Source organism: Astyanax mexicanus, chromosome 11 (genome assembly GCF_023375975.1).
Source record: "Astyanax mexicanus isolate ESR-SI-001 chromosome 11, AstMex3_surface, whole genome shotgun sequence".
Classification (NCBI taxonomy): Eukaryota; Metazoa; Chordata; class Actinopteri; order Characiformes; family Acestrorhamphidae; genus Astyanax; species Astyanax mexicanus.
This window is the reverse complement of record NC_064418.1, coordinates 17,502,470-17,525,969: the sequence shown is the minus strand read 5'-3', so window position 1 is coordinate 17,525,969 and position 23,500 is coordinate 17,502,470. Positions and strand designations below refer to the sequence as shown.

General features: G+C 41.2%; 1 protein-coding gene across 1 annotated transcript in view; it reads left to right on the top strand.

Moving 5' to 3' along the window:
* The window catches only part of esyt3 (extended synaptotagmin-like protein 3), a 47,881-nt gene that overhangs the window by 2,453 nt on the left and 21,928 nt on the right, over positions 1-23,500 (top strand). The window contains exons 2-8 of the mRNA XM_049485304.1: positions 2,688-2,729; positions 4,844-4,978; positions 12,826-12,902; positions 15,853-15,919; positions 21,868-21,957; positions 22,071-22,126; positions 22,763-22,883. Of these exons, the coding sequence (XP_049341261.1) occupies positions 2,688-2,729; positions 4,844-4,978; positions 12,826-12,902; positions 15,853-15,919; positions 21,868-21,957; positions 22,071-22,126; positions 22,763-22,883 (588 nt within the window). The remainder of the gene's footprint in view (positions 1-2,687; positions 2,730-4,843; positions 4,979-12,825; positions 12,903-15,852; positions 15,920-21,867; positions 21,958-22,070; positions 22,127-22,762; positions 22,884-23,500) is intronic.

Here is a 23,500-nt window from a genome sequence, read left to right as displayed (position 1 = left end):
CACTCTCCAGCAGTTTTTAACATTTTCAAGTGTTTGGCATAACAATTCTGATTTTATTTGTTTCATTATACAATCTAAAGTTATTTAAAAAAGCAATACACAGAGCTAACACATTAGCCCCCATTTTAGCAGAAGAGACATTACACATAAAACTTACAAATAGACTATTAGCCTTTTGTTAAAATGGCTTGTCGTATGGATATTTCCTTAGCTTAGCTACCCTACTTAGCTTTCTACTGGAGGAAGAGACAATAATTTGTTAACTGAGTTGTTGCTTTGCAGTTGCCTTTTTAAAATGATACAAAATAGATTTAAGCTGTAAAATGCTACAAAAAAAATAACATTTACTTCTGATTGGGTGGATATCGTATAGCCCACCTCCATGGTGCTCATTGCCCACCTTAATGGTTGACACTCTTGCTTTAAAATCTAATTTTGTATCCCACCTGGAAGTATTTCTTAAAAAGAGAGGGTGCTTTTCCTCAGATTTAGCTACTAGAGAGAGGTAGACAGACCGACCAAAAGACAGGCAGGCAGATCGGTTCCTAAAATATTAATATTCAGCCTGAAATAAATGTCAGGTCATTTGAATCTCTAACACAGGTGCTCTGTATCAGGCATTTACATGCTGGATCATTCCACAGTCTCAAAACAGGAAATTATCTCGGAGCAGTATGCTCTTCTCATGCCCACACAACATTTCTTAGGAAATTGTAACAGAGATCAGATAAGAGAGAAGAACTGATCAGATAAGAGGAAAAAAAAACTTTTCTTCTTTGATGTGTTAACTGGTATTAAGCATGGTCAAGTGATCCCCCTGGTTAGATGTCAACTGTGAGCGCATGCAGTAGGCCCTACAGTATGGTAAAAACATTACACTGCTCGACCAAAAAAAGGTCACACTTCACTTATTCATTGGCCCACCTTTAGTTTTGACTGTTTTGATAAGCTTCTGCAATGTCACAAGATTTATTTTAATACAGTGTTGCATTCATTTTTCACCAAGATCTTACATTGATGATGGTAGAGTCTGACCGCTGCACAGAGTCTTCTCCGGCACATCCCAAAGATTCTCATTGGGGTTAAGCTCTGGACTCTGAGGTGTGTGAAAATGATGATCTCATGCTCCCTGAACCACTTTTCACAATTCCAGCCCCATGAATCCTGACATTGTCATCTTGGAATATGCCCGTGACATCAGGGAAGAAAAAAATCCATTGATGGAATAACCTGGTCTATATTCAGTATATTCACAAAGTCAGCTGACCTAATTCTTTCAGTACATACTGTTGCTGAACCTAGAACTGACCAACTGCAGCAACCCCACATCATTTGCTTAGTTAAATCTAAGTGGCTTTTTTTGGCCAGGCAGAGTATATTACAGTTTTTTAAAAACTTTTTCACAATACATAATATTTTTCTTAATGTGCCTTATCACTAGCAGTGTTCCCAGCACTAGGCGAAAAAGGCTAACACATGCCTTCTTCAATACATGTGAAGTTAGACTTCTCCTCTTTTCGAACTGCCGCTGGTGTAACATCATTGGTTAGCCAGCATCCAGATAATAGACGCCAGACCTGGGATTTGAACTGGTGACTGGTGGATCATTGTGGCAGCATCTTAATCCACTATCAATTGACGCCCACAATATTTATGTTGATACATGTGGTCACAGTCCATACACATCAGTAGATCCTTAGAAACTACAGCTCAAACACTCCTCTATCTATACTGAGTACAATAAGTTGTATTCAAATGGTCCTGTCCGGTCCTACATCCACATAAACTGGATAAAATTATGCTCTTTGATATGAAATATAAATGAGTGTTTATTTAAGCCTTAATGGCAAAGGTAGAAACAAGTCTGATTTCTAGGCTGGTACATTGATAGAATGCCATGTGTACAACAAGTTCAATCATGAGATTTCCAAGAGAGATATTCCTGTCTGTTCAAAATAATTTGGCAAAAGATAGCCACTCTGTTTCTTTTATTTCGTCCTACCATACAGACATTGTACCAAACCATAAACCATAAAGTTTGTGTATTGTTACAACCCTAGATGGATAAATCTGTGTTTGATAGTTGCAAGGAGAACAGTACTGCATTGTGCCAAGTGTAAAGTTTGGTGGAGGGGGGATTATGGTGTGGGGTAGTTTTTAGAATTCTGGCTCGGCCCCTTAGTTCTTAATGCTTCAGCACATCAAGAGATTTTGGACAATTTTATGCTCCATACTTTGTGGGAACAATTTGGAGACAGGTCCTTCCTGTTCTAACATGACTGCGCTGCGCCCCAGTGCAAAAAGCAAAGTCCATAAAGACATGGATGAGTGAGTTTTTTGTGGAAGATCTTGACTGGCCTGATCTCAACCTAAGGGAATATCTTCTGGATGAGTTAGAGACTGTGAGCCAAGTCTTCTCCTCCGACATCTTTGTCTGAGCTTACAAATGCACTTCTGAAGGAATGGTCAAAGTTGAAGTTGTTGTACCTGTAAATGGTGGGCCAACATCACATTAAACTGTATAGATTAAGAATAGGATGTCTCTCAATTTCAAAGCGTTCAAATACTTTTGGCAATATACTGTATGTGTATCTGCTTTGCTGCAGAATTATGGTTACTGAATACTGTATGATGCCATGTGTGGTTTTATATGTGTTACTTAGTGTTTCTGTCTTTGTTCTCTATAGATTCAGTTTGCTGATGTTGAGAAGGTTGCCTGGATCAACAAGGTAAGAATGATTGACTGGATACTGTAGTAATCTTTAAACATAATTAAACAACTCTATTATCTGGAGCTGTAGCTACTAACCTGTTTTATTACAAAATTTAGAATTCTGTAGAATTAAATCCAGAAACACTTTGAAGCAGCTTTCACACTGCAGTACAGTGAAATTCCACCTGTGCATTGAACACATGCACTCACACTAGTTTTAAATACAGGGGTTGGCAATGAAACTGAACACCTGTCATTTTAGTGTGGGAGGTTTCATGGCTAAATTGGAGCAGCCTGGTGGCCAATCTTCATTAATTGCACATTGCACCAGTAAGAGCAGAGTGTGAAGGTTCAATTAGCAGGGTAAGAGCACAGTTTTGCTCAAAATAGTGCAATGCACACAACATTACGGGTGACATAACAGAGTTCAAAAGAGGACAAATTGTCGGTGCACGTCTTGCTGACTCATCTGTGACCAAGACAGCAAGTCTTTGTGATGTATCAAGAGCCACAGTATCCAGGGTATTGTCAGCATAACACCAAGAAGGACAATCTAACCACATCCAACAGGATTAACTGTGGATGCAAGAGGAAGCTGTCTGAAAGGGACGTTTAGGTGATAACCCAGATTGTATCCAAAAAACATAAAACCACGGCTGCCCAAATCACGGCAGAATTTAATGTGCGCCTCAACTCTCCTGTTTCCATCTGAACTGACCGTCAGAACAATAAATTATTGTGGTCTAAAACCAGGTGTTTCAGTTTCATTGTCTAACCCCTGTACATTTTTTTTCTTAAGACTGGAGCTCTTAATACTAGATATTTAAATGTCAATACATCATCAATTAAATTGACTTAACTACTAACGTTTCTTAATATAACAAAGACATCAAAAACTTTTTTGTATTTGTTAATGTTTGTAAGGCCCAATCCCATTTTACCCTTTGGCCTTAATCATTACCCCTACCCCTCTGTTTTACACTTGGCGCTTACATGGTAGGGGTGTCCCGATTCTTGTTAGTTAACTAGTTAACTAGCAGCTATGTTACTAAACCTTAGCGCTCCTGATGATGTATCGGGTGCTGGAAGGGTTGTCCCAATTTTTAGGGGGAGGACTTCACCCCTTTCCCTTGTAACTGTTCTGAAAAGAAGGGGCAGGGGTAAATGGTAGGGCCAAGGGGTGAAATGGGATTGGGCCTAAATGAACGCTTATGCAGTGCATTTCAAAGGCAGGAGTTTATTTGCGTTTGTGTGTGTGTGTGTGTGTGTGTGTGTGTGTGTGTGTTTGTGTGTGTGTGTGTGTGTGTGTGTGTGTGTGTGACAGACAGACAGACAGACAGAGAGAGAGAGAGTAGAATGAGAAGAGCATACATTTAAAGTAATCTACATTCTAAATTCAACAATAAAAGAATGATTAATGATTAAATGTGGGTAACACGTAAATGTGGGTAATTTAATCTGGAACATTTTAATGTGAAATTTGGGAGAAATCTTCTTCTCAGACCTCATGTATTAAGAAAAGAAGGCACTGTAAAAACTTTCAGTATCATTCACGTTCTGCTAACATGCTGTACCAATGCTTGGTCCCTGATGATTGCTATTGTTATATAATTCAAGACATTTTATTAAGAATCTAACATAAAGCAACAAAAGCCAACAAAATATAACCTTGTATATTAGCCCATATGCACAAAGATGCCCAAACTGAGGTGTTGTATTTTGCAGTGTCATGCTGCGTGATCTATTAAATTCTAGTGAAACGCTCTTTGGCCTCTAGTAAAACATATTGTTCTGTGTGAAACATTCTGTCAACATTCGGTCAGATATACAGGTTTCACAAGCAGTGTTAACTGACTATAAACTGATGGATGTGCTGCAAATTACTGTTGTGGTGTGTCAGTGCCATGTTTAGGCCTGTGAAGTACACGGGTCGCTCAGTATGATAGGTGGCAATTCATTTTCCAGAATGTGTTCATCACTTCGGAATAAACCAGCAACATAATACTTAGTTACATCCCTAGTGCTGTGTCCACTTCAGAGACACCTTAACACTTCTGAAATTCTTTTAATGTAAAACTTCAGATGCTGAGACTAAAGACTCATTTTCCTCTGTCTGTTTGTTGCTCCCAGATTCTTCATCAGGCCTGGCCGTTCTTTGGCGTCTTCATGGACAAACTTCTCAAGGAGAGCATTCAGAAGTCCCTTCAGGAATCCAGCCCTCACTTCAAAACCTTCAAATTCACCAAGGTCCACTTCGGACAGAGGGTGAGATAGGGGAGAGGGGGTATTCTGTTAAAGAAACTGCATGTAAAAGAATATTATTATGTAAAGCAGATAAACATGCATTTTTATTACTCCAGATCTAGTTAAACAGCCAAGGTGAGAGAGATACTGTATGTGCTTTTTTAGTTAAACCCAAATTTAGACCAAACACTGTCATTCAATAATTTAGAACGCTAGTTACGTATGTAACTGTGGTTATGTGAATAGTGGATGACCGCCAGGGCGGTGCTTAATGTGAATGTATTCCCTGCCGTGCCCACGGCGAACCGAGAGTTGTATACCAACGAAGTCACTACACGTGACACAGCGTGTGACGCAAGCGGAGTATAAATGCCCCCTGGCACTCGCTGCTCCTCCTCAAAACTTGGTTCTTCTCGCAATCCGAGTGACCAAGAACCCTGGCGGTCATCCACTATTCACATAACCACAGTTACATACGTAACTAGCGTTATGTTTCATAGTTACTGACCGCCAGGGCGGTGCTTAATGTGGATGATGCATACCAGCGATGTCACGAGGAGATTCCAGACAGAACCGCCGTAGATAAGCCCTCGGCGGCTGCCACGTTCACACTGTAGTAACGAGAGAAGGTGCATGGTGACGACCACGTGGCCGCTGCACAAATCTCTAGTAGAGACACTCCTTGAAGCGCAGCCCAAGATGTGGCGACGCCTCTGACAGAATGTCCTGTAGTCGGGGCAGGCAAAGGGCGATCTGCAGCCCTGTAGGCCCCCTGAATAACCTCCACAAGCCAGTGGGATAGCCGTTGCTTCGAAAGTGGTTTCCCCAACTTCGCAGCAGAAAAACATACAAACAGCTGGTCCGTTTGACGAACAGCCGTCGTAGGAGAAACATATGCCCGTAGAGCTCTTACAGGGCATAACTTTAGCCTCCTGGTATCAGAATCGTCCCCATAGGCTGGAAGATCAATGGTTTGGTTCACAAAAGCAGGATTCAACACCTTAGGCAGAAACGCAGCGTTCGGCCTCAGTTTCACACTGCAATCATCCAAGCCCCACTGTAAACACAGGGGGCTGATAGACAGCGCATGCAGCTCACAGCTCCGCTTTGCTGTGCAAACAGCCAACAGGAAAGCAGCCTTCAGAGAGATCCATTTCAGCTCTGCCCGCTCTAGCGGTTCAAAAGGAGCCTTGCAGAGAGCGTTCAAGACTAGCGGAAGATCCCAGGGGGGATACCGCGGCTTACGAGGGGGAGCCAGTCTCTTAGCTCCCTTCAAAAAAGCAGTCACAAGCTTATGAGAGCCCAAGGAAGTACCGTCCGCCGGCATCACGTGACAGGCTAAGGCCGCCATGTATACCCTGAGCATCGAAGTGGCCCTGCCTTCCTCCTGTAGCGTCTGGAGAAAGGACAAGACAGTCTGTAGTGTGCAGAGGTGTGGTACCACACCTTGGTTAATACACCAAGCTTCAAAAGCCTTCCACCTGCCCTCGTATAGAGCCCGCGTAGAAGGAGCTCTAGCATTATCGATCGTGCGTCTGACCTGGGCCGTGCACGAGTCTAATGTGCTGGTGGGCCTAGGGGCCACAGCCACAGCCGGAGTTGCTCCGGACGTGGGTGCCACACCTGTCCGTTCAGCTGTGAAAGCAGGTCTGCTCGACACGGAAGTTCCCATGGAACCCCATGGAGTAATGACAGCAGCGTTGGAAACCATGTTTGATACGGCCACTTCGGGGCTACCAAGAGGACCCGATGCTGTTCCAGGCGTACTCTGTCCAATACAGCCGGAATCAGAGGCAAAGGGGGAAAGGCATAGAGCAGAGTTCTCGGCCAGTGCCATCTCCAAAAACCAGAGAGGGCAGTGTGTCGTGTCTGGAGAGGCAAAGAGGTCTACTCGAGCCTCCCCGAACCGTTCCCACACCAGCTGTACCACACGCGGGTGTAGCTTCCATCGTCCTGGGTGAAGAGAACGGCGAGATAGCGCATGACATTGGTGGCGCCTGTCACATGAGATGCTCTCAGAGATAACACTCTGGGGTGAGCCCACGTCCAGAGTTCTTGTGCCAGCATTAATAGCCTGCGGGACAGTGTTCCGCCGAAGTGGTTTACATGATAGACTGCTGACACATTGTCCGATCTCACCAAGCCGCGGAGCACCGGGAGAAAATGTCTCAGGGCGAGCACTATGGCACGTAACTCCAGGATGTTGATGTGGTCTCGTGCCTGCCGCATGGACCAAACACCCTGCACTGCGCTGTGGTTCCAGACAGCCCCCCAGCCTGTGGCTGACGCGTCTGTAGTGATCACTTCTCTGCGAGAAGGAATCTGGCCCATCGTTACCCCTGACAGCAGGAAGGGTGCAGAGTTCCAGACATCGAGGGCAGCCAAGCACTCGCTGGTAATGCGAACGCGTGTGTGCCTGTGCCGTGCCGCATCCAGTTTCAGACTGATGAGCCACATCTGAAATGGTCGGATGTGGAGCTTCCCCAGTGCCACCACCTGTGCAGCGGCGGTGAGAAGACCTTATAGTCGCAAAAGCCTCACATACTGCACCTTGGCTCCCCACCTGAGGCTGTGAATGGCCGATAGTATAGCCGCAGCGCGAGCTGAAGGCAGGGTGGCCAACATGCGACGTGAATCCAAGACCATGCCTAAAAAGGTTATGGACTGAGCAGGAATTAAAACACTCTTGTTCCAGTTCACCGCGAGCCCCAGCGCTTGCGTGTGCTGCAGTAATCTGAGTGTGTCTGTGTGAGCCCTCTGCTCCGAGGGGGCACACAGCAGCCAGTCGTCTAGATAGGGCAAGATTTTCAGCCCCTGAAAAAAAGCCATAAGGGGGGACAGGGCCGCCCGCATACATCTCGTGAACACCCTTGGTGCCAGTGAAAGGCCGAACGGTAGCACTCTGAACTGGAATACCCTGTCTCGGAAGGCGAACCTGAGAAACCGTCTGTGTTCTGGAACGATTGGAACGTGAAAGTAGGCGTCTTTGAGATCCACTAGGGTGAACCACTCCGCTTCGGAAACCGCGTGGAGAACAGTCGCGGTGTGTAACATCCGGAACGGAAGAACTTTCAAAAATTTGTTCAGGCGACGGAGATCTAAGATCGGTCTCAAACCGCCGTCTTTCTTCGGAACAACAAAATAAATTGAGTAGAACCCCTCGGGGTGAACTTGAGGGTCTACTAACTCTATGGCTCCTCTGGCCAGCAGGAGAGGGAGAGGCTTGCAGCCCGAACGGGATCCCGAACTTTGGTCACCGTAGGGCGAGAACATACTGGTGGCCGGCGGCGAAACTGCAGTCTGTAACCCACTGTCACGGTGCTCAGAGCCCACGGGTCTGAGATCATCTTTGTCCAGTAGGCCAAATGTGATGGTGAGAGCAACAGCGTCACCGGCCGTAGCATGTCAGCGGCGGTCTGCAGCGGCAGCTGCGCGCGGCTTGGAAGGGTGGGGGGGTAGCCTAGGCGCTCTCGGCGGGACCGTGGGGCCTGCGGGGCGCGGCGGCGGAGCTGCGGCTCCGAAGCGCCTCTCTCTATCGTGTCCTCGAGCCCGCTGTAGTGGGCGACAAAAACTCTGTGGTTGCCCGGTATTATGCAGCTTTCGAGCCTCCGTCAGGGAGGATCGTCGTTCCAGGGCTTCCTTGGCTGCTGGTCCAAAGAGAGACCCGGGTTTGAGAGGCACGGACCGCAGCGTAGCTCGGCAAGGTTCGGGCAGAGAGGATTGGGCCAGCCACACCTGGCGCCGAGCATGCAGGCTCGTAGTGACGAGCCGACCAGTATCGTGGGTCATGTAACCCGCGGTCAAGAGGGCTAGATTCAGAAGCTCCTCCGAGCTATTTGAGTCCTCCGTGGATGCGGGGGAATTCTGCAGAGCAATGAGCAGGATGCAGAGGGAATTCAGCAGTCTCCCCATCCGCGTCGCTGAGTTGTGCATTTTAACAACCAGCTCGTCCGTGCGCCTACACTCCGCGCTCGGGCAGCGAGGTTCCGGCCGTAGCGCTTCGTCTGGCGAAACCACCGTGGAAGCCACACAGGGGTCGATCGCAGGCATGGAGGCCAGTCCATAGTCAGCCGCTCCGGCCATGGATGCTAGCAAGCGCGCCGTCTCCGTCGGCCGACCTGCTTTTTCGCTCTGAAAGGCAGCCGAGAATTCAGACACGAAGTCCTGACAAGGCGGCACCGCGAAAGCACCCGCTTCCAGGCGTTTAAACAGCGCGTTAGAGCGTACGCTCCCTGCTGCTGGTGTATCCAGGCCTAGCCTAGCTAAGGCTAACTTAAGCGTCTCTTCCACTGAAGCCCTGCGAGAGGCTGCGGGGTGTGTGTCCTCACTTCCCTTGGCTCCATCCGAAGACGGAGTGTGGGGGTGCAGGAGAGCTATCGGTCGGAAAGGATCCGAACCCCATCTCGTGCTCGAGAGCCGACCCTTGCGTAAAGTTCGCGTTGGAGGCAGCCGTTGAGAGAACGTCAAACTCAGCCTCCCGCCTTGGCGAAACAGACTCCTTAAACTCGACCGAGGGACTCTCACCTGCTCGGTCCTGTGTCTGGCTGTTCATAGCTAAGATCAGGTTCTTTAGCTGGCGTAACTCCGATACAACCGAGTTCCAACGGTTAGAGAGAGCTCCATAGCCTTTCTTTTTTCGCGGTGGCTCTAACGAGCTATCCGCGCTCCGTTTTCCCCGAGCCTTGGGCGTTGTCGCGGGGAGGGATGCCTCGCTTCGTGCTTCCAGGCCCGCTAGCCGCTCGTGGCGGATAGCCATGGGAATCATCGCGCAGTCGATGCATGGGTCTGTGAGCGCTTCGCGCAGATGGTCCAAGCCCAGGCACGACGGGCACAGTCGGTGTCCGTCGTCGGGCTCCAGGACGGCCTGGCAGTGCATGCAGCTAATCGAGGATAGCATAGCAGCGCTAGGTAGGCCGCGGCTCCGGGGGGGGGGGGTCTGACAGCCGCTCGCAGTGGCCGCTGGCTCGCTTCGGGCGTTGAGCGCCTCGCTGCCCGCTAAGTCACTCGGTGTACCGAGCACCAGCTAGCTGAAGCAGATAGCTCACGAGGAGTTTGCGCTAGTTAGAGCTACGGTTGAGAGTACTCACCGTGTCAGGCTCCGGCGAAAAGACACAGCAGTGCTGACAGCCGCTCGGCTGATAGCTACTCGTGGGGCCGCTAGCCTCTGGTTAACCCCGGCGTCGAGCGGTTCGTAGCCGGCTAAATGAACTCTGTGTACCAAGCACTAGCTAGCTAGGGCAGATAGCTCGCGAGGCGTAACGCTAGTAGAGCTAAGAAGAGAGTACTCACCGTGTCGGCTCCGGCGAAGACACCAAAGTGTAGATAGCCGCTCGTGGGGGCGTTAGCTGAGGCTAATCCCGGCGTCGAGCGCTTCGCTGCGGTCAAAGTGAACTCGGTGTACCAAGCGCACGATAACTGAGGCAGCGGACAGGTACTGAAGCTAGGTTAGAACTACGGTGGGAGTCCTCACTGGTGTCGAGCTTCGTGTGGGAGCCCCAAGCTTCGTGTGGGTACTGGCGACGAGTAATCCAAAATAGGAGAAGAAAAAAGGATGAGAAGAAAAAGATGATGAAAAAACAGCTCTAGAGGTCGGAATCCGAGCTCTGAAGCGAGCTGCACTCAATCGGTTCTGGGCGAGAAGAAAAAGAGGAGGAGCAGCGAGTGCCAGGGGGCATTTATACTCCGCTTGCGTCACACGCTGTGTCACGTGTAGTGACTTCGTTGGTATACAACTCTCGGTTCGCCGTGGGCACGGCAGGGAATACATTCACATTAAGCACCGCCCTGGCGGCCAGTAACTATGAAACATAACAGGAGTTACTAGGCTAACATAATAAAATACACTTGATTTGAAATGCTAATCAACCAGTATGATCTTGCTGGTCATGCAGATCAACCTGCACGGTCAGGTTTGTTATACAGGCTGTTTAACTTTCAGTTTGTTATCAGACTCAAACAAGTACGAACCGCGTGCTGATCAAGAGCGAATCTGGTCAACCAGCTTAACCAGTTTGACCAACTTGAGCTGGCCAGGCTGTTGTTATTAGCTTTGTTTTATCATTCTGCACATTGTAGTTTTAAAATAATAAAAAAGGTTCATTTGAGATTCAGTGGTATCCTGTATATTACTACAGTATGTATAATCTTACATTGAGTCATAATGTAAATTATGACCTTGTTATAGATATTAAATATCTCTGCTACAGTGTTATCAGCAGGGTTATATAGCCATTTGTGAAAAGATTTGCATGTATATATTTACTGTTTAAACAAATAAAATGAAAGTGAGAACAGGTTCACTAGAAGAGGCAACTGCAAGATAACCCCAATCAGAGAATGGTTAAGCAGGTGGTGTTATAGACAAATACTGACTGATTCTTCTCTAGTTTTGCTTGTTGCTTATGTCCGTATCACTACTGCTAGTACAATGTTTTCTAAAAGTTGCAATTAACGTTCAATCTGTCAAGTAGGGGTGGGCGATATGCTCCTAAAATAATATCACAGTATTTCATCATATTTTCGCGACAACTGTACTCTTGGCAATAAGACAGAACAATAAATTTAAAAAAAATTTAAGAACACACCACTGCAACAAAATGAAATAAATAATGATTATTATTGTATACAAAAATGTAGGCACACCCCTAACTGATATATTAAACAATACTAGAATTTTAATGATCCAGAATGTGATGTACTAATAATAATGCACTTAAAATATCTCTATATGTCCAGGATTAAGGTAAAATACATGTTGCTAGACAGATAAAATCTGTCTCTAATAGCTATATAATGACATATGAGAACAGTGTGAATTTTTCATTTGCTAAAAACAGTAAAAAAAAAAAAAAAAAACAAATAAAAAATGTAGTACCCTGATGTGATAATAAAAGGTGGAAGATATGGCACGATATTTCAGGGTATGATCTAGTTCACGATATTCTGGTAACATTGCTGCAACATCACTTACTTCAGTGTTTTAATTTTTAGTTTTGTGAATGTTAATTTAATGTTTTGATAAGATTAATATTTGTTTAGCTAGGAACATTGTGATAAATGTTATTATAATGTTGTGATGCAAACTATTATTATTTCACATTTTCAAAACATTCCTGGAACATAATGTATTTAACATTACAGGCTAGACATCCAAATTTATATGAACTCTTAACTGCTTTCATTGCTGGTGTTGCTATACACCTTAATATATGACACCTGTGTAGAGGTATAATGACTTTTTAATATTTATTAAAAAGCTGTTTGACCAGTTGTAGGATGGTCCCCCCATATATGGGGGAGTCTTGGTCCTACCAAGATTTTTTCCTTCTCCAGTTAAAAGGGAGTTTATCCTTGTCTCACTGAAGGTTCTTTATTGTACGCTCAGTGTTTTGTCTGATTCTTTGTCCTGTGAAGCTGCTTTGTGACATCAGCTGTAAAAGGCGCTATACAAATAATTTGATTTGATTTGATTTAGCCTTACTGAAATATAGATATGCCACGAAGGCATATCTATATGGGCTTTCACAAGAAGGTTTTCTTTGTCTCTCAGCACAGTCTCAAGAGCATGGAGGAGATACAGTATCAGGACACAGGCCTGTTTAACCTATAAACTATATAAAGCCTATAAACTCTCAGCAGTCCTGGTCTAAAGTTTCTGTTTCTTTATTGTGTCTATATTCAAACACTTCTAAAGTTCTATTATACATGCAGGTATTGAACCTATTGTGATGAATATCCTAGCACTCTAATCACCAATCCACCACTTCCCTAGAAGAACTGACATGTGAAAAACTTGATATTTAAAAATAATGATGTGTGGAATCTTGCTGTTTGCTTGTCTCTCACAAATTTGTCTGTATGTGTTTTAGGCTCCAACAATTACAGGAATACGAGTGTACACACATGAAGTAGACAAACGGGAAGTCATCCTGGACCTAAACATTGTGTAAGATATGTAGATTAGGGCCTTTAAGAGTGGGAATATGATTATTTTTTATATAATTTATTGATAAAATAACTTGTATCATTATATCATAATAATAATAATAACTTGTATCATCATCATGTTTCTATTGTGTCAGCAAAAGAATGAAATCATACTATATAAGTATAAATGCTATATAACATGCTAATTAAATGCTATATGATATACTCATAACAAGAAATATTATTTCCATTTGATTTTTCTTTTAATATGTCCTTTCAGAGTTATTAAAGAGGGTGTTCAAGCATGAAAAACACTAAAATGTGCAGGACAGGGTGCATCCAGGACCAGCACTGAATAAAAACTGATCTAGTCTAAAACCTAGTCCTGATAATACCTAGTAATGGTTGATATTTTTGTTGTTATGAAAATGATGTAAGACCTTTTTTTTTTTTTTTTTTTACCTCTAAAAGGGGCTCTGTGGTATCTGACACAGAGACATTAGTAGCAGATTCTTTTGTCTGTCACAGATCTCACTGTCCTACATGAGCATCAGTGAGATTTGAGTACCCATTTCTGAAGCGATTTTGGAAGATACTGACAGCTGCATACCGGAAACACACCACAGACCTGCCATGTGAACAGGGTTAAAAATCCACACTTTGGATATTTTCAAGGCATTCTTATGCTTGACCATTTTTCATGCAAGTTAGCTTATATATTATATATTTCACTTGTTGACAGATTTCACTGTTACAAGATAATTAGCTTTATTTATTATGTCTGCCAAGACGTTAATGCTGATCTGTGTAGTTTGACATTTATAAGGCTAAGGTGAAAATTCACAAATGCAGCCTTGATGCCAACTGACAAGTGTTGCACTCAGTATTTATACATTATGAGGGCCCTATTTTAGCGATCTTTAGGCGATCAACTGTGCACCATGTAGCTTGATTTAGGGCATCAGTGTGTCTTTGCTATCGTAACAAAGGGAAAAGTATAAATTGCACGGCTAAAGGCATATTCTAGTTCTTTTAATTAATCACTGGTGTGTTTTGGGCATAATGTAAAATGAACCAAACAGTGTGTCACGACACAGGCTAAGGCATGAAAAATACTCTTGGTGGGTGTAAGATAGCAAATAGCACCGCGACATGCCTTCTGCAGGGTGTAAGATAAGGACCTAAGCTTTTTTGTAGATTAATTCCAGATGTCATGAAGGGCCAATGTAGTGTTAAGTGTTATAACTTAATATTTTTAAAATATTTTTCTCAGTAATTAAAAAAAAGGTCTGTTTACACCTGTCATTAACATGTGTCCTGAGTAATCTTATATTAAATGATTGCCAAAATACATTACTGTTCACTCTTGGTATTTTAAAAGGGTCTTCTGTGATGCTTTTTGGTTTTGGGATTTCTCACATCAGTTTCACTGGAGGCTCCAGTAACAAGTATCACATTTATCCATTAGTTTGTTATTGTAGCATGCTCAGCTAACCCACATGGACGGTAGAAGCTGTGGTATTGTGGTCATTGCATATTGTGGCTTTCCAGTGAAAAACAAGTATCTCCATTTTTGTCAGTGTTTAGTTTAGTACATAATTTAAACAGACAAACTGTCCCTTACACTGTGCCGAAATTTCTTGATGAACGGACCAATAGAAATACTTCAAAACGACCTGAAAAAAACTCTTTTTATGTTGACTTCCATTCAAAGTTTAGAAGGTTTTTTACTCTTTCCTGTTTTTCATTGGACAGCAAAGATATGTTCCAAAAAGGGGGCAGTGATCCATTAATGTGGGTAGGACTTTGCTGTCTCAGATGCAGACACATCGAGGTGCTTTAAAGGAGAATTCCAGTGTAAATGGACTTGAGGTGTAGTGAAACATTGTAACAAGTACAAACTTTTGTCAAATAGTGCACTTCCATTCTCCCCCAGCATTTAAAAATACAGTGATTTTAGTTGATGCTCCCAAAAGGCTTACAATGCTTGTGACGGGGGCACATTTTAAAGAAAATGCTATTTTTATACCATTAACAAGCTCAAAAAATTCTCAGTGCCTACTTTTTACACTGTAAAAAGTGTTAAACAAACTAGATTATGTTTTATATTTTAGTTTGTTCTCGATAGCACCTCTTGCTTAGATGACAGCTTTGCACATCTTTGCTGGATTTTCTCAGTCAGCTTTATGAGGTAGAGTCATCTGGAATGGTTACATTTGTACAGCTGTGCTGAACTCGTCAAGAGTTAATTACTTGAATTTCTTGCGTTTGGGAGCATCAGTTGCAAAGTTGTGAAGAGGTAGAGTTGGTATACAGTGAATAGACTATTTGAGCTCAACAGGCTTACAATGCTAGTGACGGGTGCATAGCAGTGCGCACTTAGAGAAAATGCTATTTTTATACCATTAACAAGCTGAAAATTCTCAGTGCCTCCTTTTAGATGTCAGACTCCTTGAAATTCTACCAATGAAGTGTGGAGCTACTTTGAGTTTGTTAATGGGATAAAAATAGCCATTTCTTTGCATGGGCAAAACTATGCCCCTATCACTAGCAGTCTGTTGGGAGCATTGGTTTAAAGTTGTGTATTTCAGAATGCTGGATGAAAATGGAGGTGGGCTATTCAACACAGGTTTGTGATTATTATCATGTTTCACTACACCTCACGTCCATTTCACACAGGAGTTCTCCTTTAACGTTCACAAAACAATAGTAATAATAATAATATGATCATATGTGTCTCTGATCACCTCTGAATATAATAAACCTCCAAAATACAATCAAAGACAACTGTATGACGTTCACACCAGTACTCTGTGCTGAACACTAATGATCAGATCACCCAGGAAACTTGATGATGGCAGGCGTGAACAGGATGTAAATCTCTCATACTGTAGATGGCTATGTATTTGTATATCCTACTGTACGTATTGCATATACTAATGTATGAATATTATTTGAATATTTCTCAGTTACACGGGGGATATGACCATTAATGCAGATGTGAAGTCGCTTGCAGTTGGACTCAAGGAACTTCAGGTAAGCCAGCAATCAGTCTTTCACCTGTAGTAGCCTACTGTACTGTACACAGTGTGATTTTAGGTTGTTCTCAATTAAAAACATTGATAACTTAAACTAGGACTATGTACTTAGGGCTGTATGAGGACACACATAAAGTGGTACATAAAACCAATGAGCTGTTGTTTGTTTTTGAGTCTTTTACAATGTTAAATTAAGCCTATTGTAATGTTAAATGTAATGTAGGGTATGAAGGGGACTAATGTGATTGAGTTATAAATCTAGCCCACTACAACTATATTAATGCTAAAGTCTTCCAAACTATGAAGAAAAATATATTTAATTATTTATTAAACAAGTGTTAAACAAACCAGAATAAGTTTTATATTTTAGATTCTTTAAAGTAGCACCTTTTGCTTAGATGAAAGCTTTTCACATCTCTGCGTTTTCTCATTCAGTTTTATGAGGTAGTCATCTGGAATTACTTTAAGTTAACAGCTGTGCTGAACTTGTTTACTACTTTCTTGCCCTCTTTGTGAAGAGGTAGAGTTGGTATAGAGTGAATAGCTCTATTTGAGTAATGTTCTAATCCATATTATGACAAGAACTCCTCAACTAAAATAAAAAAATAGAAATAAAGGTCAGTCAGTCCAAAAAAATTGTAAGAACTTTGTAAGTAACCTTAGATGTAGTTGCAAAGACCATCAAAAACGTTATAATGAAACCGGCTCTCATCAGGAACACCCCAGGAAAGACAGAGCAAGATTTTTCTCTGTTTCACAGGATAAGATAAACCACAAGTTAACAGCACCCCTGATAAGATCCACCTAAATGCTTTACAGAGGATTTTGGTTTGTTTAGTATTTTTAAGTTACTACATGAAACCTTTAAATCTGGATGACTTCAGTATTAATTTACAATATAGTAAGAAATAAACATTAAATACATAACATAACATTAAATGGGAAGGTGTGACCATACTTTTGACTGGTAATTTAATTTCTAAGTTTCAAGTAGGAAATATCAACCAGGACACCACTACAATTTTGGAAAATGGTTGTTAGCGTAACTGTTTTTTTTTTTTTGGAAATGTTTTGAATTTAAAATTGAATTTGATTGTAAAACTATTATGTGAATGTTCAACTGAACGTAGTCAACTCTGGTGTGATGTTTCAAGTAAAAACATTCTTAAACTGGAATGCTCAGACAGTCAGAAGAGCCTCACCAACACTAAGTTGAGAATCCAACATAGCTGTCTCAAACATCAACTGTAGTAAATGCTCCAGTATTATACAGTTTATTATTACTAATATTTATCAGTCTATTAGTTTAGTTAAATCAAAGTCCTATACACTATACTTCTGTCTGTGGACATGTGTTTATGCTGTTTAAATATGCAAAATAACTGCATTATTCATCATTATCAACTGGCATTGCTAATAATGCTACAGTTAATTTACAATAAAAAACATCTTACAGCCGATTTCTGAGGTAAATCAAATGCAAAAGTTAGTATTAGCATAGCAGTAAACAACTGCTAAATGATTAGTAGAGGTGAGAACAATCCAGTTGCAAGTAAGTCTCAAGTTTTAAACTGCAAGACAATATCAAGTTATCAATTGTAATGTCATATCAATATTTGCCACAAATGAAGAAGGTTCAAGAGGTTAGTCAAATTAATTTGATTGATAGGCATTTGCTTCTGCCAGAAACCCGTATAGTGTTCTTTCATGTTGCAGTAATTTTAACATTTTACACTTTTCCTTAACTGAAATGCATGAGGTTATGTTTGCACCATGTTTAATGTAAAATCTGCATGTAAGGTTAAATATGTCTGCTTACTATTTGTCAAAATAAATATCTTAATAATTAGCTTACACATCATTTTAAATAGTGCTTTTTTTGTACAAAAAAAAATCAAATTTGTTTTCAAAATTGTTTTCGCTCATATAATATCATACATCATATATATATATATATATATATATATATATATATATATATATATATATATATATATATATATTTAGCTGCCTAACTGATTGCTATACACTGTGTTCCAAATTATTATGCAAAAAGTGTTTAGGAGTGATAAGGTAAGAATTTTTTTGTTTGTCAGTTAAACTCATTGATGGTGATGTGTGTCAGGGCTCTTTATATCACTGAAAGCAATTGCAGACACCTGTGCTAATTAGTTTGGCAGGTGTGTCCAATTAAAGGCAAGACTACTTAAGAAGGCTGTCCCACATTATTAAGCAGCCTACATTTTCAGCCAAAATGGGAAAGAAAAAGGATGTGTCGGCTGCTGAGAAGCAACAAATTGTGGAGTGTTTAGGTCAAGGCATGACTACAATCAACATTGCCAAGGCACTTCATCGTGATCATCGCACAATCAAGAAGTATGTACAGTTGTGGTCAAAAGTTTACATACACTTGTAAAAAAACATAATGTTATGGCTGTCTTGAGTTTTCAATAAGTTCTACAGCTCTTATTTTTCTGTGATAGAGTGATCGGAACACATACATGTTTGTCACAAAAAACAGTCATAAAATTTGGTTCTTTCATAAATTTATTATGGGTCTGCTGAAAATGTCACCAAATCTGCTGGGTCAAAAATATACATACAGCAACATTAGTATTTGGTTACATGTCCCTTGGCCATTTTCACGGCAACTAGGCGCTTTTGGTAGCCATCCACAAGCTCCTGGCAAGCTTCAGGTCGAATGTTTGACCACTCTTCTTGACAGAATTGGTGCAGTTCAGCTAAATGTGATGGTTTTCTTGCATGAACCCGTTTCTTTAGCACTGTCCACATGTTCTCAATGGGGTTTAAGTCAGGACTTTGGGAAGGCCATTCTAAAACCTTAATTCTAGCCTGGTTTAGCCATTCCTTTACCACTTTTGATGTGTGTTTTGGGTCATTGTCTTGTTGGAACACCCAACTGCGCCCAAGACCCAACCTTCGGGCTGATGGTTTTAAGTTTTCCTGCAGAATTTGGAGGTAATCCTCCTTCTTCATTATCCCATTTACTTTCTGCAAAGAACCAGTTCCACTGGCAGCAAAACATCCCCAGAGCATAATACTACCACCACCATGCTTGACAGTAGGCATGGTGTTCCTGGGATTAAAGGCCTCACCTTTTCTCCTCCAAACATATTGCTGGGTGTTGTGGCCAAACAGCTCAATTTTTGTTTCGTCTGACCAGAGAACTTTCCTCCAGAAGGTTTTATCTTTGTCCATGTGATCAGCAGCAAACTTCAGCCGAGTCTTAAGGTGCCTTTTCTGGAGCAAGGGCTTCTTTCTTGCACGGCAGCCTCTCAGTCCATGGCGATGTAAAACACGCTTGACTGTGGAGACTGACACCTGTGTTCCATCAGCTTCCAAATCCTTGCAGACCTGCTTCTTGGTGATTCTTGGTTGACTCTTGACCATCCTGACCAATCTCCTCTCGGCAGCATGTGATAGCTTGCGTTTTCTTCCTGATCGTGGCAGTGACACAACTGTTCCATGCACTTTATACTTGCGTATAATTGTCTGCACAGTTGCTCTTGGGACCTGTAGCTGCTTTGAAATGGCTCCAAGTGACTTCCCTGACTTGTTCAAGTCAATAATTCGCTTTTTCAGATCCACACTGAGTTCCTTTGACTTTCCCATTGTAGCTTTTGTAGCTGAGTCTAATCACTGGGTCAAATGAGCCCTATTTAAATGGGCTCATGAGAAGTCAACAGCTGTAGTCAATCAGAATCATTTACAAGAAGTGAAGAGGCCATGACATGAAGCTAATTTGATTGACACAACTCGCTACATCACCAAAATTGACAAATTTTGTTGCTGTATGTATATTTTTGACCCAGCAGATTTGGTGACATTTTCAGCAGACCCATAATAAATTTATGAAAGAACCAAATTTTATGACTGTTTTTTGTGACAAACATGTATGTATTCCGATCACTCTATCACAGAAAAATAAGAGTTGTAGAACTTATTGAAAACTCAAGACAGCCATAACATTATGTTTTTTTACAAGTGTATGTAAACTTTTGACCACAACTGTAGCTGATTCAGAGCACACACGTGTGTGTGCTGATAAAGGAAAATTGAGGACTCTTTCCAACAGGCAATTACATCAGGTTAAAAGAGCAGCTGCAAAAATGCTTTGTCATAGCAGCAGACAAGTTTTTGAAGCTGCTGGTGCCTCCAACATCACCTGAACAACAAGATGCAGGGTCCTTCCATCCTGTCGACCTCCTCTACCCAATGCACACAATCAGAAATGGCTCCAGTGGGCCAAAAAATACATGAAGACTGACTTCAAAACTGTTTTGTTCACACTCGATGGTCCAGATGGATGGAGTGGTGGATGGCTGGTTGATGGATACCCCATGCAAAAAAGGCTATGGTGCCAAAAAGTAGGAGGTGGAGTAATGTTTTGGGCTGGAATCATGGGAAGAGAGATTGTCGGCCACATTAGGATCCCTGAAGGGGTAAAGATGACCTCCATAATGTATATGAAGTTTCTCAAACAGCACTTCCTACCATGGTTCAAGAAGAAGAATCGTGCATTCCGCAGCAAGATCATTTTCATGCATGATAATGCACCGTCTCATGCTGCAAAGAACACATCTGCATTTCTGGCTGCTATGGGCATAAAAGGGGACAAACTTGTAGTGTGGCCGCAATGCTCCCCTGACCTTAACCCTATTGAGAACCTCTGGAGCATCATCAAAAGGAGTGTCTATGATGGTGGGAGGCAATTCACATCTAAGCAACAGCTCTGGGAGGGTATTCTGTCCTCATGCAAAATAATTTAAGCAGATACCATCCAAAACTTGACAAATTCAATGGGCGAGATAGTTCAGAAGATCCTTTCGAACAAGGGGTCCTATGTGCAAATGTAACATCACCTAGAATAAAGTTTTGACTGGAAAACGGTTTAATTTCAGTTTGTAATAACCTGCTAATGCTTATGATTTCATAAATGACCAATTTTTGTTCTTTATAAAAATAAAAGGGTTGAAAACTCTGCTGTGCATAATAATTTGGAACATGCATTTTGAGTGCATTTTGAGTGTTTTATTTTTTTTTAAATATACTGTTATCATTGGCAGCTTGTTCAAAAACCTTTCAATAGGACTCTAATAGTTGATGACTAGAAAATTACAATGACTGCAATTCATATAGGTAATTTTGGAAAATCTGAGAAAATATTATTTGCATAATAATTTGGAACACAGTGTATGTAAAATATAGCACATACACTCCGAGCGATGGTTAGTTCCTCAGTGTGACACAGGCTGCCACACAGAAATTTTCAATTATTACATTAAATTAAAACCAAAAACATATCACACACATTTATAATATACGACCTGTGACTTAAAATGCATGTGAAATGCAATGTGGAGTATCTGTAGTCTGGCTCAGCTCTGCACAACATTACGTCCTTTTTACAGGAAACTCATGTTGAGGGATGATGAGAAGCTGATCAATAAACTGAACTTATTAGATAATAAATATTTTAGTTTGCATAAAATATTGTCAGCTTGATTCATCTTAACATCTTTAACATAAACATATCTTCTGACACTTTCACTTTAGTGTCTTAGTACCAGACCACAGACCAGACACATACATCTTAAAAAGATACAGCGCCATGCATTCAAAATAAAATAATCCAATTATCTTATTAAATATTTTTACTGCACATTTGAAAAAAAAATGATGTTAAAATATATGTCTGGCAGGACTTTTTGTGTCTTAAAACGCAAGTCTGACTCCAAGGACCTATGAACTCTGCTGCAGCACTGTGTATATTATAAATATTGTGGGAGTGCTTCACTTTGGTAGCACTCTGGTAAAGGGCACAGTCCTTGGTAACGACTGCAATTGGAATTAAATAAACTGGTTAATAAAGGACAGTAATAATGTTTGTGAATTATTGATGACTAAAGAACTGTTCCTCCTCAGCTTCAGGGGATGCTCCGCGTCATCCTGGACCCTCTGATTGGCCAAGCCCCGCTTGTGGGTGGGGTCACCATGTTTTTTATCCGCCGCCCTGTGAGTTGTAATCTCATTTTTAACCAGCTTATTGGATGTTTGTCTTATTAATGTAAAATTAAGCATCACATGTCTTTTATTAAGCATCTTATCATTTGTATTGAAATTTTCAGAACTTGCATGTAAATTGGACTGGGGTGACCAATCTTCTGGACAATCCTGCATTCCGGTATGTATCTTTTTAGGAGGTCTGGCATAATTCCATAAATTATTATTATTATTATTATTATTATTACTGTATATTGTACTAATAATATAATTACACTCTTTTAAAACATAATATATTTTTATTAATTATATGTACATATTGGGATTGGAATAAATAGTAAATAAAACCAAATAAAACCACTGTTTAAACAAATCCAACAGACTAATGTATTCATAAATAATGAATCTTCCTCTGTAAGTAAAAACAATGTGTAATATTAAGGTGTTTGTGATTGAGGTCCTGTCAGTCCATACAGTGTACGATAATTTGGTTTTGTAATTATCGTTACAGGTCTGCCTATGAAGTGTTTGTTTTCTAGTGTAGGAAAACTAAAGTTCTCCTCAAAGTGTGTTGAATTGTTTAGTGGTGTTATAGTCAACTTAAAAAGCTTCTCCCAGCTGCTTTAAATATCTTAAAGTAAACACATGCTTTCATTCTGAAAATGCTGGTGGCTGATGTTTTTGTGTGATGAGGAAAATTCTTTATATTTCCACCCAATAAAAAAAGTCTTAAATCATTTATATCTTAGATTTTAAGGCATCATATTTCTCAAGTAGGCTGGATTGTAGAGTTTGACCATATGCACTTCACCCACAGTAACTTTTCAGAAACGGCCATCTTGGACGTCATCGCATCCATCATGGTCCTGCCGAACCGCCTCTGTTTCCCACTGGTAGACCAAGTCAACATGGACCAAATGAGGTTCCCTCTGCCCAGAGTGAGTAGCTTTGCACATTGACCATTCTTATTCACAAAGCACAGTTTAAACATACATGTAATGTGCAATGGTTTGTGCAAATTCGGAGCAAAGTTACAGTAAAATTTGATCATTTTACAGCAGGATGACAAGAACAATTGTAGGTCTGAGCTGCATAACAGATCATTGCAATCTTATATAGAAATGGGCCAAAATATCAACACTAATATTATACATGTAGATTGGGAAATATTATCAGTATTGGTAGATTATTGCTTTAAAATTATTTGCATTAAAGAGCTGAGTATTTATATATATATATATATATATATATAAATTATATTTCAAGCTAATGTTGTATGATGTATTATTTGTACTTCAGAGGTCCACTGTGTTAAAAAAAAAAACAGTTTTAATGTTTGACTGTAATATATTGAGATTGCGATATAATATATGATATATCATAATGTTTATGTTATGCTAATTAGGGGTGGGCAATATAGCCCTAAAGTAATGTTACAATATTTCAGGGCAGTAACGACATTTCTTCACGATATGAAAAAAATATTGAAAATAATTGTAGTGATTTTAAGAATATACTACTTCAAAAAAATAAGTGTTTAAGTTTAAATTAGGAT